The following is a 19,819-nucleotide window of genomic DNA, read 5'->3' on the forward strand; positions in this document are numbered from 1 at the left end:
CCACTGCCATGTGGAAAGAAATGTATGTTCGCCAAATTTTAACCGCACACTTGTTGTTTGTGAATATGGATTTTACAATGTAAGATGCTTTTTCTCTCTCTCTCTCTCTTACATCTCTCTCTCTCTGTTCCTTTTACATCTCTCTCTCTCTCTCTCTCTCTCTCTCTCTCTATCTCTCTCTGTTCCTTTTACATCTCTCGCTCAATCTTATGTCCTATAATGCCTGTCTTCTTCCCTGTGTCTCATTCTGTTTTGAAGAAGGCAGGGTCACTCTCTTAACCCGATGTCCCATAATGCCTGTCTTCTTCCCTCTGTGTCTCATTCTGTTTTGAAGAAAGCAGGGTCACTCTCTTAACCCGATGTCCCATAATGCCTTTCTTCTTCTCTCTGTGTCTCGTTCTCTCCCACAGGATCAGCTATAAGACGGCTTACCGGCGGGGAGTCCGGACCATGTACCGTCGCCGCTCACAGTGTTGCCCGGGTTACTTTGAGAGGGGAGACATGTGTGTCCGTAAGTGTTTCATTAACACATGTCCCAGAATGCACTAGGATGTACTGTCTCAGCACGCACTAGGAGGTCTCAGCACTAGGATGTCTCAGCACTAGGATGTCTCAGCACTAGGATGTCTCAGCACTAGGATGTCTCAGCACTAGGAGGTCGAGGCACTAGGAGGTCGAGGCACTAGGATGTCGAGGCACTAGGATGTCGAGGCACTAGGATGTCGAGGCACTAGGATGTCGAGGCACTAGGATGTCGAGGCACTAGGAGGCACTAGGATGTCTCAGGACTAGGATGTCTCAGCACTAGGATGTCTCAGCACTAGGATGTCTCAGCACTAGGATGTCTCAGCACTAGGATGTCTCAGCACTAGGATGTCTCAGCACTAGGATGTCTCAGCACTAGGATGTCTCAGGACTAGGATGTCTCAGCACTAGGATGTCTCAGCACTAGGATGTCTCAGCACTAGGATGTCTCAGCACTAGGATGTCCCGGCACCTGGCTTTACCAGGTGTTCTGCGTCTAATTTGACATACAAGGCTTTACCAGGTGTTTTCATATTTTCTTCTGCTACATCCTATGCATAAGCGTGTTGTTTCATGTTTTCTTAAGATCTTTCATAAAATGTATGATTTATTGGTACAATTATATAAATTGAGTCATGCTTGTAATCTCTTTGACTGTGGCCCCCACGCTGAGGTGTGGCTTGCCCAGGACGAACAATAGAGTAGAGTTTGTCCTTGTGTCCAGTCGGTGGCCTGCCGTATTACACTGTGTGTGTGTGTGTGTGTGTGCGTGTGTGTGTACATGTGGTGTGTGTGTGTGTGTGTGTACATGTGGTGTGTGTGTGTGTGTACGTGTGTGTGTGTGTGCGTGTGCGCGTGTGCGCGTGTGTGTGCGTGTGTGTGCGTGTGTACGTGTGTGCGTGTGCGCGCGTGCGTGCGTGCGTGTGTGTGTGTGTGTAGCCTGGAGCCCGAGGGCTGTATTTCACCCGTGGTGTCCCTGCCAGTCTAGCCTCGTTGCAGAGCCCGGGGAAGTTCCTTTGCAGAAAAATCACCTAAAGAGGGGTTGGAATCGGCTGTAAATCAGGGACGCCTTGCAACTGTCGAACCAATGAAATGCTTTACTTTGGCGAAGCTCCAGAGGTGCAACAGTGAGGAACAAAATGTGAACAAAACAACCACTGCTGACTAAAACGTTTGCAATGTTTGCAGCACACTAGTTTTCACCAGCGATTTTGCAAACATGGAGAAATAGCTACAATGCTGGACATATCGATATATATAAATAAATAAATAAATAAAACAATTCTGAAATGATATTTGGCTGTAAAAGCTAGCATGAGGGACAGGAAGTAGCTAGCAACAATGAGGTTCGTTTTTGGGAAAAATCAGCTAACCTTTTAAGCTACCTAGCTCATTGTAATTCATGGAATGGAATCAAACTTACCGTTTCTATATGTCTGATGTGTTTGATAACTCTACATTTAATTCCATTCGAAGCCATTACAATGAGCCCATCCTCCTATAGCTCCTCCCACCAGCCTCCTCTGCCACCTAGGTATAACTAACTATCTACCTGCTAATTAAATATCCCTCGTGATTATAAAGCCAGTAACATTTGAATAAACACAGCATATTATTGACCAAAAAAAGGTTAGCTGTGTTAGCCCAGTCGCTAACTTATCCAGGGTCAGTGATAGACAGTACATGGTTGTTCTGTGTATCTATGATACATATTTTTTATTGTTGGACATAAAAGACTGTATAAATACCAGCAAATCAGGTCCAAGTGATTTTACATTTGAAAATCGGTTTCTAAGTATTCCCATGTATACAAATGTAAACAAGGTTTGAAGTGATTATGTTTTAGGCTTCTTGTGGTCAATTTGCTATTTGCTTTATTGTCTATAAATGATTTGTAATTATGTTCTGGCCCCCTGACGCTTTGCTGTCAGAGCAGCTCACAGATCACTGCACCTGTACATAGCCCATCTATAATTTAGCCCAAACTACTACCTCTTCCCCTACTGTATTTATTTATTTTATTTTGCTCCTTTGCACCCCATTATTTCTATTTCTACTTTGCACTTTCTTCCACTACAAATCTACCATTCCAGTGTTTTACTTGCTATATTGTATTTACTTTGCCACCATGGCCTATTTATTGCCTTTACCTCCCTTATCTCACATCATTTGCTCACATTGTATATAGACTTGTTTTTCTACTGTATTATTGACTGTATGTTTGTTTTACTCCATGTGTAACTCTGTGTTGTTGTATGTTGTCGAACTGCTTTGCTTTATCTTGGCCAGGTTGCAATTGTAAATGAGAACTTGTTCTCAACTTGCCGACCTGGTTAAATAAAGGACTTGTTCTCAACTAGCCTACCTGGTTAAATAAAGGACTTGTTCTCAACTAGCCTACCTGGTTAAATAAAGGTGAAATAAATAAAAAAAGAATAATGAATCTAGTTGATAATGAATCTAGTTGGTAATGAATCTAGTTGATAATGAATATAGATGGTAATGAATCTTTATGATGAATCTAGTTGATAATGAATCTAGTTGATCTAGTTGATAATGAATCTAGTTGATAATGAATCTAGTTGATAATGAATCTAGTTGATAATGAATCTAGTTGATCTAGTTGATAATTAATCTAGTTGGTAATGAATCTAGTTGGTAATTAATCTAGTTGATAATGAATCTAGTTGGTAATGAATCTAGTTGATCTAGTTGATAATGAATCTTGTTGATAATGAATCTAGTTGGTAATTAATCTAGTTGATAATGAATCTTTATGATGAATCTAGTTGATAATGAATCTAGTTGACGATGAATCTAGTTGATAATGAATCTAGTTGATAATGAATCTAGTTGATCTAGTTGATAATGAATCTAGTTGATAATGAATCTAGTTGATAATGAATCTAGTTGATAATGAATCTAGTTGATGATGAATCTAGTTGGTAATGAATCTAGTTGCTAATGAATCTTTATGATGAATCTAGTTGATAATGAATCTAGTTGATAATGAATCTAGTTGATAATGAATCTAGTTGGTAATGAATCTAGTTGATAATGAATCTAGTTGATAATGAATTGTTATGATGAATCTAGTTGATAATGAATCTAGTTGATAATGAATCTAGTTGATAATGAATCTAGTTGGTAATGAATCTAGTTGGTAATTAATCTAGTTGATAATGAATCTAGTTGGTAATGAATCTAGTTGATCTAGTTGATAATGAATCTTGTTGATAATGAATCTAGTTGGTAATTAATCTAGTTGATAATGAATCTTTGTGATGAATCTAGTTGATAATGAATCTAGTTGACGATGAATCTAGTTGATAATGAATCTAGTTGATAATGGATCTAGTTGATCTAGTTGATAATGAATCTAGTTATAATGAATCTAGTTGATAATGAATCTAGTTGATAATGAATCTAGTTGACGATGAATCTAGTTGATAATGAATCTAGTTGATAATGAATCTTTATGATGAATCTAGTTGATAATGAATCTAGTTGATAATGAATCTAGTTGATAATGAATCTAGTTGGTAATGAATCTAGTTGATAATGAATCTAGTTGATAATGAATCGTTATGATGAATTTAGTTGATAATGAATCTAGTTGATAATGAATCTTGTTGATAATGAATCTAGTTGATAATGAATCTAGTTGATAATGAATCTAGTTGATAATGAATCTAGTTGATCTAGTTGATAATTAATCTAGTTGGTAATGAATCTAGTTGGTAATGAATCTAGTTGATAATGAATCTAGTTGGTAATGAATCTAGTTGATCTAGTTGATAATGAATCTTGTTGATAATGAATCTAGTTGGTAATTAATCTAGTTGATAATGAATCTTTATGATGAATCTAGTTGATAATGAATCTAGTTGACGATGAATCTAGTTGATAATGAATCTAGTTGATAATGAATCTAGTTGATCTAGTTGATAATGAATCTAGTTGATAATGAATCTAGTTGATAATGAATCTAGTTGATAATGAATCTAGTTGATGATGAATCTAGTTGATAATGAATCTAGTTGCTAATGAATCTTTATGATGAATCTAGTTGATAATGAATCTAGTTGATAATGAATCTAGTTGATAATGAATCTAGTTGGTAATGAATCTAGTTGATAATGAATCTAGTTGATAATGAATTGTTATGATGAATCTAGTTGATAATGAATCTAGTTGATAATTAATCTAGTTGATAATTAATCTAGTTGGTAATGAATCTAGTTGGTAATTAATCTAGTTGATAATGAATCTAGTTGGTAATGAATCTAGTTGATCTAGTTGATAATGAATCTTGTTGATAATGAATCTAGTTGGTAATTAATCTAGTTGATAATGAATCTTTATGATGAATCTAGTTGATAATGAATCTAGTTGATAATGAATCTAGTTGGTAATGAATCTAGTTGATAATGAATCTAGTTGATAATGAATCTAGTTGATAATGAATCTAGTTGATAATGAATCTAGTTGATAATGAATCTAGTTGATCTAGTTGATAATTAATCTAGTTGGTAATGAATCTAGTTGGTAATTAATCTAGTTGATAATGAATCTAGTTGGTAATGAATCTAGTTGATCTAGTTGATAATGAATCTTGTTGATAATGAATCTAGTTGGTAATTAATCTAGTTGATAATGAATCTTTATGATGAATCTAGTTGATAATGAATCTAGTTGACGATGAATCTAGTTGATAATGAATCTAGTTGATAATGAATCTAGTTGATCTAGTTGATAATGAATCTAGTTGATAATGAATCTAGTTGATAATGAATCTAGATGATAATGAATCTAGTTGATGATGAATCTAGTTGATAATGAATCTAGTTGCTAATGAATCTTTATGATGAATCTAGTTGATAATGAATCTAGTTGATAATGAATCTAGTTGATAATGAATCTAGTTGGTAATGAATCTAGTTGATAATGAATCTAGTTGATAATGAATTGTTATGATGAATCTAGTTGATAATGAATCTAGTTGATAATGAATCTAGTTGATAATTAATCTAGTTGGTAATGAATCTAGTTGGTAATTAATCTAGTTGATAATGAATCTAGTTGGTAATGAATCTAGTTGATCTAGTTGATAATGAATCTTGTTGATAATGAATCTAGTTGGTAATTAATCTAGTTGATAATGAATCTTTATGATGAATCTAGTTGATAATGAATCTAATTGACGATGAATCTAGTTGATAATGAATCTAGTTGATAATGAATCTAGTTGATCTAGTTGATAATGAATCTAGTTATAATGAATCTAGTTGATAATGAATCTAGTTGATAATGAATCTAGTTGACGATGAATCTAGTTGATAATGAATCTAGTTGATAATGAATCTTTATGATGAATCTAGTTGATAATGAATCTAGTTGATAATGAATCTAGTTGATAATGAATCTAGTTGGTAATGAATCTAGTTGATAATGAATCTAGTTGATAATGAATCGTTATGATGAATTTAGTTGATAATGAATCTAGTTGATAATGAATCTTGTTGATAATGAATCTAGTTGATAATGAATCTAGTTGATAATGAATCTAGTTGATCTAGTTGATAATGAATCTAGTTGGTAATGAATCTAGTTGGTAATGAATCTAGTTGATAATGAATCTAGTTGGTAATGAATCTAGTTGATCTAGTTTATAATGAATCTTGTTGATAATGAATCTAGTTGGTAATTAATCTAGTTGATAATGAATCTTTATGATGAATCTAGTTGATAATGAATCTAGTTGACGATGAATCTAGTTGATAATGAATCTAGTTGATAATGAATCTAGTTGATCTAGTTGATAATGAATCTAGTTGATAATGAATCTAGTTGATAATGAATCTAGTTGATAATGAATCTAGTTGATGATGAATCTAGTTGATAATGAATCTAGTTGCTAATGAATCTTTATGATGAATCTAGTTGATAATGAATCTAGTTGATAATGAATCTAGTTGATAATGAATCTAGTTGGTAATGAATCTAGTTGATAATGAATCTAGTTGATAATGAATTGTTATGATGAATCTAGTTGATAATGAATCTAGTTGATAATGAATCTAGTTGATAATTAATCTAGTTGGTAATGAATCTAGTTGGTAAGTAATCTAGTTGATAATGAATCTAGTTGGTAATGAATCTAGTTGGTAATTAATCTAGTTGATAATGAATCTAGTTGATCTAGTTGATAATGAATCTTGTTGATAATGAATCTAGTTGGTAATGAATCTAGTTGATAATGAATCTTTATGATGAATCTAGTTGATAATGAATCTAGTTGATCTAGTTGATAATTAATCTAGTTGGTAATGAATCTAGTTGGTAATTAATCTAGTTGATAATGAATCTAGTTGATCTAGTTGATAATGAATCTTGTTGATAATGAATCTAGTTGGTAATGAATCTAGTTGATAATGAATCTAGTTGACGATGAATCTAGTTGATAATGAATCTAGTTGATAATGAATCTAGTTGATCTAGTTGATAATTAATCTAGTTGGTAATGAATCTAGTTGGTAATTAATCTAGTTGATAATGAATCTAGTTGGTAATGAATCTAGTTGATAATGAATCTTGTTGATAATGAATCTAGTTGGTAATGAATCTAGTTGATAATGAATCTAGTTGATAATGAATCTTGTTGATAATGAATCTAGTTGGTAATGAATCTAGTTGGTAATGAATCTAGTTGATAATGAATCTAGTTGATAATGAATCTAGTTGATAATGAATCTAGTTGGTAATGAATCTAGTTGATAATGAATCTAGTTGATAATGAATCGTTATGATGAATTTAGTTGATAATGAATCTAGTTGATAATGAATCTTGTTGATAATGAATCTAGTTGATAATGAATCTAGTTGATAATGAATCTAGTTGATCTAGTTGATAATTAATCTAGTTGGTAATGAATCTAGTTGGTAATGAATCTAGTTGATAATGAATCTAGTTGGTAATGAATCTAGTTGATCTAGTTGATAATGAATCTTGTTGATAATGAATCTAGTTGGTAATTAATCTAGTTGATAATGAATCTTTATGATGAATCTAGTTGATAATGAATCTAGTTGACGATGAATCTAGTTGATAATGTATCTAGTTGATAATGAATCTAGTTGATCTAGTTGATAATGAATCTAGTTGATAATGAATCTAGTTGATAATGAATCTAGTTGATAATGAATCTAGTTGATGATGAATCTAGTTGATAATGAATCTAGTTGCTAATGAATCTTTATGATGAATCTAGTTGATAATGAATCTAGTTGATAATGAATCTAGTTGATAATGAATCTAGTTGGTAATGAATCTAGTTGATAATGAATCTAGTTGATAATGAATTGTTATGATGAATCTAGTTGATAATGAATCTAGTTGATAATGAATCTAGTTGATAATTAATCTAGTTGGTAATGAATCTAGTTGGTAAGTAATCTAGTTGATAATGAATCTAGTTGGTAATGAATCTAGTTGATCTAGTTGATAATGAATCTTGTTGATAATGAATCTATTTGGTAATTAATCTAGTTGATAATGAATCTTTATGATGAATCTAGTTGATAATGAATCTAGTTGATAATGAATCTAGTTGGTAATGAATCTAGTTGATAATGAATCTAGTTGATAATGAATCGTTATGATGAATCTAGTTGATAATGAATCTAGTTGATAATGAATCTAGTTGATAATGAATCTAGTTGATCTAGTTGATAATGAATCTAGTTGGTAATGAATCTAGTTGGTAATTAATCTAGTTGATAATGAATCTTTATGATGAATCTAGTTGATAATGAATCTAGTTGACGATGAATCTAGTTGATAATGAATCTAGTTGGTAATTAATCTAGTTGATAATGAATCTAGTTGGTAATGAATCTAGTTGATAATGAATCTTGTTGATAATGAATCTAGTTGGTAATGAATCTAGTTGATAATGAATCTAGTTGATAATGAATCTTGTTGATAATGAATCTAGTTGGTAATGAATCTAGTTGGTAATGAATCTAGTTGATAATGAATCTAGTTGATAATGAATCTAGTTGATAATGAATCTAGTTGGTAATGAATCTAGTTGATAATGAATCTAGTTGATAATGAATCGTTATGATGAATTTAGTTGATAATGAATCTAGTTGATAATGAATCTTGTTGATAATGAATCTAGTTGATAATGAATCTAGTTGATAATGAATCTAGTTGATCTAGTTGATAATTAATCTAGTTGGTAATGAATCTAGTTGGTAATGAATCTAGTTGATAATGAATCTAGTTGGTAATGAATCTAGTTGATCTAGTTGATAATGAATCTTGTTGATAATGAATCTAGTTGGTAATTAATCTAGTTGATAATGAATCTTTATGATGAATCTAGTTGATAATGAATCTAGTTGACGATGAATCTAGTTGATAATGTATCTAGTTGATAATGAATCTAGTTGATCTAGTTGATAATGAATCTAGTTGATAATGAATCTAGTTGATAATGAATCTAGTTGATAATGAATCTAGTTGATGATGAATCTAGTTGATAATGAATCTAGTTGCTAATGAATCTTTATGATGAATCTAGTTGATAATGAATCTAGTTGATAATGAATCTAGTTGATAATGAATCTAGTTGGTAATGAATCTAGTTGATAATGAATCTAGTTGATAATGAATTGTTATGATGAATCTAGTTGATAATGAATCTAGTTGATAATGAATCTAGTTGATAATTAATCTAGTTGGTAATGAATCTAGTTGGTAAGTAATCTAGTTGATAATGAATCTAGTTGGTAATGAATCTAGTTGATCTAGTTGATAATGAATCTTGTTGATAATGAATCTATTTGGTAATTAATCTAGTTGATAATGAATCTTTATGATGAATCTAGTTGATAATGAATCTAGTTGATAATGAATCTAGTTGGTAATGAATCTAGTTGATAATGAATCTAGTTGATAATGAATCGTTATGATGAATCTAGTTGATAATGAATCTAGTTGATAATGAATCTAGTTGATAATGAATCTAGTTGATCTAGTTGATAATGAATCTAGTTGGTAATGAATCTAGTTGGTAATTAATCTAGTTGATAATGAATCTAGTTGGTAATGAATCTAGTTGATCTAGTTGATAATGAATCTTGTTGATAATGAATCTAGTTGGTAATTAATCTAGTTGATAATGAATCTTTATGATGAATCTAGTTGATAATGAATCTAGTTGACGATGAATCTAGTTGATAATGAATCTAGTTGATAATGAATCTAGTTGATCTAGTTGATAATGAATCTAGTTGATAATGAATCTAGTTGATAATGAATCTAGTTGATAATGAATCTAATTGATGATGAATCTAGTTGATAATGAATCTAGTTGCTAATGAATCTTTATGATGAATCTAGTTGATAATGAATCTAGTTGATAATGAATCTAGTTGATAATGAATCTAGTTGGTAATGAATCTAGTTGATAATGAATCTAGTTGATAATGAATTGTTATGATGAATCTAGTTGATAATGAATCTAGTTGATAATGAATCTAGTTGATAATGAATCTAGTTGGTAATGAATCTAGTTGGTAATTAATCTAGTTGATAATGAATCTAGTTGGTAATGAATCTAGTTGATCTAGTTGATAATGAATCTTGTTGATAATGAATCTAGTTGGTAATTAATCTAGTTGATAATGAATCTTTATGATGAATCTAGTTGATAATGAATCTAGTTGACGATGAATCTAGTTGATAATGAATCTAGTTGATAATGAATCTAGTTGATCTAGTTGATAATGAATCTAGTTGATAATGAATCTAGTTGATAATGAATCTAGTTGATGATGAATCTAGTTGATAATGAATCTAGTTGCTAATGAATCTTTATGATGAATCTAGTTGATAATGAATCTAGTTGATAATGAATCTAGTTGATAATGAATCTAGTTGGTAATGAATCTAGTTGATAATGAATCTAGTTGATAATGAATTGTTATGATGAATCTAGTTGATAATGAATCTAGTTGATAATGAATCTAGTTGATAATGAATCTAGTTGACGATGAATCTAGTTGATAATGAATCTAGTTGATAATTAATCTAGTTGGTAATGAATCTAGTTGGTAATTAATCTAGTTGATAATGAATCTAGTTGATCTAGTTGATAATGAATCTTGTTGATAATGAATCTAGTTGGTAATGAATCTAGTTGATAATGAATCTTTATGATGAATCTAGTTGATAATAAATCTAGTTGATAATGAATCTAGTTGGTAATGAATCTAGTTGATAATGAATCTAGTTGATAATGAATTGTTATGATGAATCTAGTTGATAATGAATCTAGTTGATAATGAATCTAGTTGATAATGAATCTAGTTGACGATGAATCTAGTTGATAATGAATCTAGTTGATAATTAATCTAGTTGGTAATGAATCTAGTTGGTAATTAATCTAGTTGATAATGAATCTAGTTGATCTAGTTGATAATGAATCTTGTTGATAATGAATCTAGTTGGTAATGAATCTAGTTGATAATGAATCTTTATGATGAATCTAGTTGATAATGAATCTAGTTGATAATGAATCTAGTTGATAATGAATCTAGTTGATGATGAATCTAGTTGATAATGAATCTAGTTGCTAATGAATCTTTATGATGAATCTAGTTGATAATGAATCTAGTTGATAATGAATCTAGTTGGTAATTAATCTAGTTGATAATGAATCTTTATGATGAATCTAGTTGATAATGAATCTAGTTGACGATGAATCTAGTTGATAATGTATCTAGTTGATAATGAATCTAGTTGATCTAGTTGATAATGAATCTAGTTGATAATGAATCTAGTTGATAATGAATCTAGTTGATAATGAATCTAGTTGATGATGAATCTAGTTGATAATGAATCTAGTTGCTAATGAATCTTTATGATGAATCTAGTTGATAATGAATCTAGTTGATAATGAATCTAGTTGATAATGAATCTAGTTGGTAATGAATCTAGTTGATAATGAATCTAGTTGATAATGAATTGTTATGATGAATCTAGTTGATAATGAATCTAGTTGATAATGAATCTAGTTGATAATTAATCTAGTTGGTAATGAATCTAGTTGGTAAGTAATCTAGTTGATAATGAATCTAGTTGGTAATGAATCTAGTTGATCTAGTTGATAATGAATCTTGTTGATAATGAATCTATTTGGTAATTAATCTAGTTGATAATGAATCTTTATGATGAATCTAGTTGATAATGAATCTAGTTGATAATGAATCTAGTTGGTAATGAATCTAGTTGATAATGAATCTAGTTGATAATGAATCGTTATGATGAATCTAGTTGATAATGAATCTAGTTGATAATGAATCTAGTTGATAATGAATCTAGTTGATCTAGTTGATAATGAATCTAGTTGGTAATGAATCTAGTTGGTAATTAATCTAGTTGATAATGAATCTAGTTGGTAATGAATCTAGTTGATCTAGTTGATAATGAATCTTGTTGATAATGAATCTAGTTGGTAATTAATCTAGTTGATAATGAATCTTTATGATGAATCTAGTTGATAATGAATCTAGTTGACGATGAATCTAGTTGATAATGAATCTAGTTGATAATGAATCTAGTTGATCTAGTTGATAATGAATCTAGTTGATAATGAATCTAGTTGATAATGAATCTAGTTGATAATGAATCTAATTGATGATGAATCTAGTTGATAATGAATCTAGTTGCTAATGAATCTTTATGATGAATCTAGTTGATAATGAATCTAGTTGATAATGAATCTAGTTGATAATGAATCTAGTTGGTAATGAATCTAGTTGATAATGAATCTAGTTGATAATGAATTGTTATGATGAATCTAGTTGATAATGAATCTAGTTGATAATGAATCTAGTTGATAATGAATCTAGTTGGTAATGAATCTAGTTGGTAATTAATCTAGTTGATAATGAATCTAGTTGGTAATGAATCTAGTTGATCTAGTTGATAATGAATCTTGTTGATAATGAATCTAGTTGGTAATTAATCTAGTTGATAATGAATCTTTATGATGAATCTAGTTGATAATGAATCTAGTTGACGATGAATCTAGTTGATAATGAATCTAGTTGATAATGAATCTAGTTGATCTAGTTGATAATGAATCTAGTTGATAATGAATCTAGTTGATAATGAATCTAGTTGATGATGAATCTAGTTGATAATGAATCTAGTTGCTAATGAATCTTTATGATGAATCTAGTTGATAATGAATCTAGTTGATAATGAATCTAGTTGATAATGAATCTAGTTGGTAATGAATCTAGTTGATAATGAATCTAGTTGATAATGAATTGTTATGATGAATCTAGTTGATAATGAATCTAGTTGATAATGAATCTAGTTGATAATGAATCTAGTTGACGATGAATCTAGTTGATAATGAATCTAGTTGATAATTAATCTAGTTGGTAATGAATCTAGTTGGTAATTAATCTAGTTGATAATGAATCTAGTTGATCTAGTTGATAATGAATCTTGTTGATAATGAATCTAGTTGGTAATGAATCTAGTTGATAATGAATCTTTATGATGAATCTAGTTGATAATAAATCTAGTTGATAATGAATCTAGTTGGTAATGAATCTAGTTGATAATGAATCTAGTTGATAATGAATTGTTATGATGAATCTAGTTGATAATGAATCTAGTTGATAATGAATCTAGTTGATAATGAATCTAGTTGACGATGAATCTAGTTGATAATGAATCTAGTTGATAATTAATCTAGTTGGTAATGAATCTAGTTGGTAATTAATCTAGTTGATAATGAATCTAGTTGATCTAGTTGATAATGAATCTTGTTGATAATGAATCTAGTTGGTAATGAATCTAGTTGATAATGAATCTTTATGATGAATCTAGTTGATAATGAATCTAGTTGATAATGAATCTAGTTGATCTAGTTGATAATTAATCTAGTTGGTAATGAATCTAGTTGGTAATTAATCTAGTTGATAATGAATCTAGTTGATCTAGTTGATAATGAATCTTGTTGATAATGAATCTAGTTGGTAATGAATCTAGTTGATAATGAATCTAGTTGACGATGAATCTAGTTGATAATGAATCTAGTTGATAATGAATCTAGTTGATCTAGTTGATAATTAATCTAGTTGGTAATGAATCTAGTTGGTAATTAATCTAGTTGATAATGAATCTAGTTGGTAATGAATCTAGTTGATAATGAATCTTGTTGATAATGAATCTAGTTGGTAATGAATCTAGTTGATAATGAATCTAGTTGATAATGAATCTTGTTGATAATGAATCTAGTTGGTAATGAATCTAGTTGGTAATGAATCTAGTTGATAATGAATCTAGTTGATAATGAATCTAGTTGATAATGAATCTAGTTGATAATGAATCTAGTTGGTAATGAATCTAGTTGATAATGAATCTAGTTGATAATGAATCGTTATGATGAATTTAGTTGATAATGAATCTAGTTGATAATGAATCTTGTTGATAATGAATCTAGTTGATAATGAATCTAGTTGATAATGAATCTAGTTGATCTAGTTGATAATTAATCTAGTTGGTAATGAATCTAGTTGGTAATGAATCTAGTTGATAATGAATCTAGTTGGTAATGAATCTAGTTGATCTAGTTGATAATGAATCTTGTTGATAATGAATCTAGTTGGTAATTAATCTAGTTGATAATGAATCTTTATGATGAATCTAGTTGATAATGAATCTAGTTGACGATGAATCTAGTTGATAATGAATCTAGTTGATAATGAATCTAGTTGATCTAGTTGATAATGAATCTAGTTGATAATGAATCTAGTTGATAATGAATCTAGTTGATAATGAATCTAGTTGATGATGAATCTAGTTGATAATGAATCTAGTTGCTAATGAATCTTTATGATGAATCTAGTTGATAATGAATCTAGTTGATAATGAATCTAGTTGATAATGAATCTAGTTGGTAATGAATCTAGTTGATAATGAATCTAGTTGATAATGAATTGTTATGATGAATCTAGTTGATAATGAATCTAGTTGATAATGAATCTAGTTGATAATTAATCTAGTTGGTAATGAATCTAGTTGGTAAGTAATCTAGTTGATAATGAATCTAGTTGGTAATGAATCTAGTTGATCTAGTTGATAATGAATCTTGTTGATAATGAATCTATTTGGTAATTAATCTAGTTGATAATGAATCTTTATGATGAATCTAGTTGATAATGAATCTAGTTGATAATGAATCTAGTTGGTAATGAATCTAGTTGATAATGAATCTAGTTGATAATGAATCGTTATGATGAATCTAGTTGATAATGAATCTAGTTGATAATGAATCTAGTTGATAATGAATCTAGTTGATCTAGTTGATAATGAATCTAGTTGGTAATGAATCTAGTTGGTAATTAATCTAGTTGATAATGAATCTAGTTGGTAATGAATCTAGTTGATCTAGTTGATAATGAATCTTGTTGATAATGAATCTAGTTGGTAATTAATCTAGTTGATAATGAATCTTTATGATGAATCTAGTTGATAATGAATCTAGTTGACGATGAATCTAGTTGATAATGAATCTAGTTGATAATGAATCTAGTTGATCTAGTTGATAATGAATCTAGTTGATAATGAATCTAGTTGATAATAAATCTAGTTGATAATGAATCTAATTGATGATGAATCTAGTTGATAATGAATCTAGTTGCTAATGAATCTTTATGATGAATCTAGTTGATAATGAATCTAGTTGATAATGAATCTAGTTGATAATGAATCTAGTTGGTAATGAATCTAGTTGATAATGAATCTAGTTGATAATGAATGTTATGATGAATCTAGTTGATAATGAATCTAGTTGATAATGAATCTAGTTGATAATGAATCTAGTTGGTAATGAATCTAGTTGGTAATTAATCTAGTTGATAATGAATCTAGTTGGTAATGAATCTAGTTGATCTAGTTGATAATGAATCTTGTTGATAATGAATCTAGTTGGTAATTAATCTAGTTGATAATGAATCTTTATGATGAATCTAGTTGATAATGAATCTAGTTGACGATGAATCTAGTTGATAATGAATCTAGTTGATAATGAATCTAGTTGATCTAGTTGATAATGAATCTAGTTGATAATGAATCTAGTTGATAATGAATCTAGTTGATGATGAATCTAGTTGATAATGAATCTAGTTGCTAATGAATCTTTATGATGAATCTAGTTGATAATGAATCTAGTTGATAATGAATCTAGTTGATAATGAATCTAGTTGGTAATGAATCTAGTTGATAATGAATCTAGTTGATAATGAATTGTTATGATGAATCTAGTTGATAATGAATCTAGTTGATAATGAATCTAGTTGATAATGAATCTAGTTGACGATGAATCTAGTTGATAATGAATCTAGTTGATAATTAATCTAGTTGGTAATGAATCTAGTTGGTAATTAATCTAGTTGATAATGAATCTAGTTGATCTAGTTGATAATGAATCTTGTTGATAATGAATCTAGTTGGTAATGAATCTAGTTGATAATGAATCTTTATGATGAATCTAGTTGATAATAAATCTAGTTGATAATGAATCTAGTTGACGATGAATCTAGTTGATAATGAATCTAGTTGATAATGAATCTAGTTGATCTAGTTGATAATTAATCTAGTTGGTAATGAATCTAGTTGGTAATTAATCTAGTTGATAATGAATCTAGTTGGTAATGAATCTAGTTGATAATGAATCTTGTTGATAATGAATCTAGTTGGTAATGAATCTAGTTGATAATGAATCTAGTTGATAATGAATCTTGTTGATAATGAATCTAGTTGGTAATGAATCTAGTTGGTAATGAATCTAGTTGATAATGAATCTAGTTGATAATGAATCTAGTTGATAATGAATCTAGTTGATCTAGTTGATAATGAATCTAGTTGGTAATGAATCTTTATGATGAATCTAGTTGATAATGAATCTAGTTGATAATGAATCTAGTTGATAATGAATCTAGTTGATAATGAATCTTGCTGGTAATGAATCTAGTTGATGATGAATCTAGTTGATAATGAATATAGTTGGTAATGAATCTTTATGATGAATCTAGTTGATAATGAATATAGTTGATAATGAATCTATTTGGTAATGAATCTAGTTGGTAATGAATCTAGTTGGTAATGAATCTAGTTGGTAATGAATCTAGTTGATGATGAATCTAGTTGATAATGAATCTAGTTGGTAATGAATCTAGTTGGTAATGAATCTAGTTGAGGAGGAATCTAGTTGATAATGAATCTAGTTGCTAAGGAATCTTTATGATGAATCTAGTTGATAATGAATCTAGTTGATGATCCCTGACATATGGTAAGCTACAAAATGGATTCACATGGCTGATATCCTGAGACAGGGTGACAATCAAATAAAACAGATTGGAGATCTTACAACCAGACAAAAGGAAATGTTGATTTGCCTCTTTAGAGACAGAACCCCTTCCCCTCACTAGAGACAGAACCCCTTCCCCTCTTTAGAGACAGAACCCCTTCCCCTCTTTAGAGACAGAACCCCTTCCCCTCTTTAGAGACAGAACCCCTTCCCCTCACTAGAGACAGAACCCCTTCCCCTCACTAGAGACAGAACCCCTTCCCCTCACTAGAGACAGAACCCCTTCCCCTCACTAGAGACAGAACCCCTTCCCCTCACTAGAGACAGAACCCCTTCCCCTCACTAGAGACAGAACCCCTTCCCCTCTTTAGAGACAGAACCCCTTCCCCTCTTTAGAGACAGAACCCCTTCCCCTCTTTAGAGACAGAACCCCTTCCCCTCTTTAGAGACAGAACCCCTTCCCCTCTTTAGAGACAGAACCCCTTCCCTCTTTAGAGACAGAACCCCTTCCCCTCTTTAGAGACAGAACCCCTTCCCCTCACTAGAGACAGAACCCCTTCCCCTCACTAGAGACAGAACCCCTTCCCCTCACTAGAGACAGAACCCCTTCCCCTCACTAGAGACAGAATACCCTTCCCCTCACTAGAGACAGAACCCCTTCCCCTCTTTAGAGACAGAACCCCTTCCCCTCTTTAGAGACACAACCCCTTCCCCTCTTTAGAGACAGAACCCCTTCCCCTCTTTAGAGACAGAACCCCTTCCCCTCTTTAGAGACAGAACCCCTTCCCCTCTTTAGAGACAGAACCCCTTCCCCTCTTTAGAGACAGAACCCCTTCCCCTCACTAGAGACAGAACCCCTTCCCCTCACTAGAGACAGAACCCCTTCCCCTCACTAGAGACAGAACCCCTTCCCCTCTTTAGAGACAGAACCCCTTCCCCTCACTAGAGACAGAACCCATTCCCCTCACTAGAGACAGAACCCCTTCCCCTTACTAGAGACAGAACCCCTTCCCCTTACTAGAGACAGAACCCCTTCCCCTCTTTAGAGACAGAACCCCTTCCCCTCTTTAGAGACAGAACCCCTTCCCCTCTTTAGAGACAGAACCCCTTCCCCTCTTTAGAGACAGAACCCCTTCCCCTCACTAGAGACAGAACCCCTTCCCCTCTTTAGAGACAGAACCCCTTCCCCTCTTTAGAGACAGAACCCCTTCCCCTCACTAGAGACAGAACCCCTTCCCCTCTTTAGAGACAGAACCCCTTCCCCTCACTAGAGACAGAACCCCTTCCCCTCACTAGAGACAGAACCCCTTCCCCTCTTTAGAGACAGAACCCCTTCCCCTCACTAGAGACAGAACCCCTTCCCCTCTTTAGAGACAGAACCCCTTCCCCTCACTAGAGACAGAACCCCTTCCCCTCACTAGAGACAGAACCCCTTCCCCTCACGAGAGACAGAACCCCTTCCCTCTTTAGAGACAGAACCCCTTCCCCTCACTAGAGACAGAACCCCTTCCACTCACTAGAGACAGAACCCCTTCCCCTCTTTAGAGACAGAACCCCTTCCCCTCTTTAGAGACAGAACCCCTTTCCCCTCTTTAGAGACAGAACCCCTTTCCCCTCTTTAGAGACAGAACCCCTTCCCCTCACTAGAGACAGAACCCCTTCCCCTCTTTAGAGACAGAACCCCTTCCCCTCTTTAGAGACAGAACCCCTTCCCCTCACTAGAGACAGAACCCCTTCCCCTCTTTAGAGACAGAACCCCTTCCCCTCTTTAGAGACAGAACCCCTTCCCCTCTTTAGAGACAGAACCCCTTCCCCTCTTTAGAGACAGAACCCCTTCCCCTCACTAGAGACAGAACCCCTTTCCCCTCTTTAGAGACAGAACCCCTTCCCTCACTAGAGACAGAACCCCTTCCCCTCACTAGAGACAGAACCCCTTCCCCTCTTTAGAGACAGAACCCCTTCCCCTCTTTAGAGACAGAACCCCTTCCCCTCTTTAGAGACAGAACCCCTTCCCCTCACTAGAGGCAGAACCCCTTCCCCTCACTAGAGACAGAACCCCTTCCCCTCACTAGAGACAGAACCCCTTCCCCTCTTTAGAGACAGAACCCCTTCCCCTCTTTAGAGACAGAACCCCTTCCCCTCTTTAGAGACAGAACCCCTTCCCCTCTTTAGAGACAGAACCCCTTCCCCTTACTAGAGACAGAACCCCTTCCCCTCACTAGAGACAGAACCCCTTCCCCTCACTAGAGACAGAACCCCTTCCCCTCACTAGAGACAGAACCCCTTCCCCTCACTAGAGACAGAACCCCTTCCCCTCTTTAGAGACAGAACCCCTTCCCCTCTTTAGAGACAGAACCCCTTCCCCTCACTAGAGACAGAACCCCTTCCCCTCACTAGAGACAGAACCCCTTCCCCTCTTTAGAGACAGAACCCCTTCCCCTCTTTAGAGACAGAACCCCTTCCCCTCTTTAGAGACAGAACCCCTTCCCCTCACTAGAGACAGAACCCCTTCCCCTCTTTAGCCATCTAGCTAGCTATCTTAACAAATGGCCTACTATAGCCATCTAGCCATCTAGCTAGCTATCTTAACAAATGGCCTACTATAGCCAGCTAGCCATCTAGCTCGCTATCTTAACAAATGGCCTACTATAGCCATCTAGCCATCTAGCTAGCTAGCATAACAAATGGCCTACTATAGCCAGCTAGCCATCTAGCTAGCTATCTTAACAAATGGCCTACTATAGCCATCTAGCCATCTAGCTAGCTATCTTAACAAATGGCCTACTATAGCCATCTAGCCATCTAGCTAGCTATCTTAACAAATGGTCTACTATAGCCATCTAGCTAGCTAGCATAACAAATGGCCTACTATAGCCAGCTAGCCATCTAGC

At 32.7% G+C, this 19,819-nt stretch overlaps 1 protein-coding gene across 1 annotated transcript in view; it reads left to right on the forward strand.

Annotated features, from left to right (window-relative positions):
* Nucleotides 1-410: 410 nt before the first annotated feature.
* The window catches only part of megf11 (multiple EGF-like-domains 11), a 324,903-nt gene continuing 305,494 nt past the window's right edge, over nt 411-19,819 (forward strand). The window contains exon 1 of the mRNA XM_045706373.1: nt 411-511. Within this exon, the coding sequence (XP_045562329.1) occupies nt 451-511 (61 nt within the window). The 5' untranslated portion in view covers nt 411-450. The remainder of the gene's footprint in view (nt 512-19,819) is intronic.

This window comes from Salmo salar, chromosome ssa23, assembly GCF_905237065.1.
Source record: "Salmo salar chromosome ssa23, Ssal_v3.1, whole genome shotgun sequence".
In the NCBI taxonomy this organism is placed as follows: Eukaryota; Metazoa; Chordata; class Actinopteri; order Salmoniformes; family Salmonidae; genus Salmo; species Salmo salar.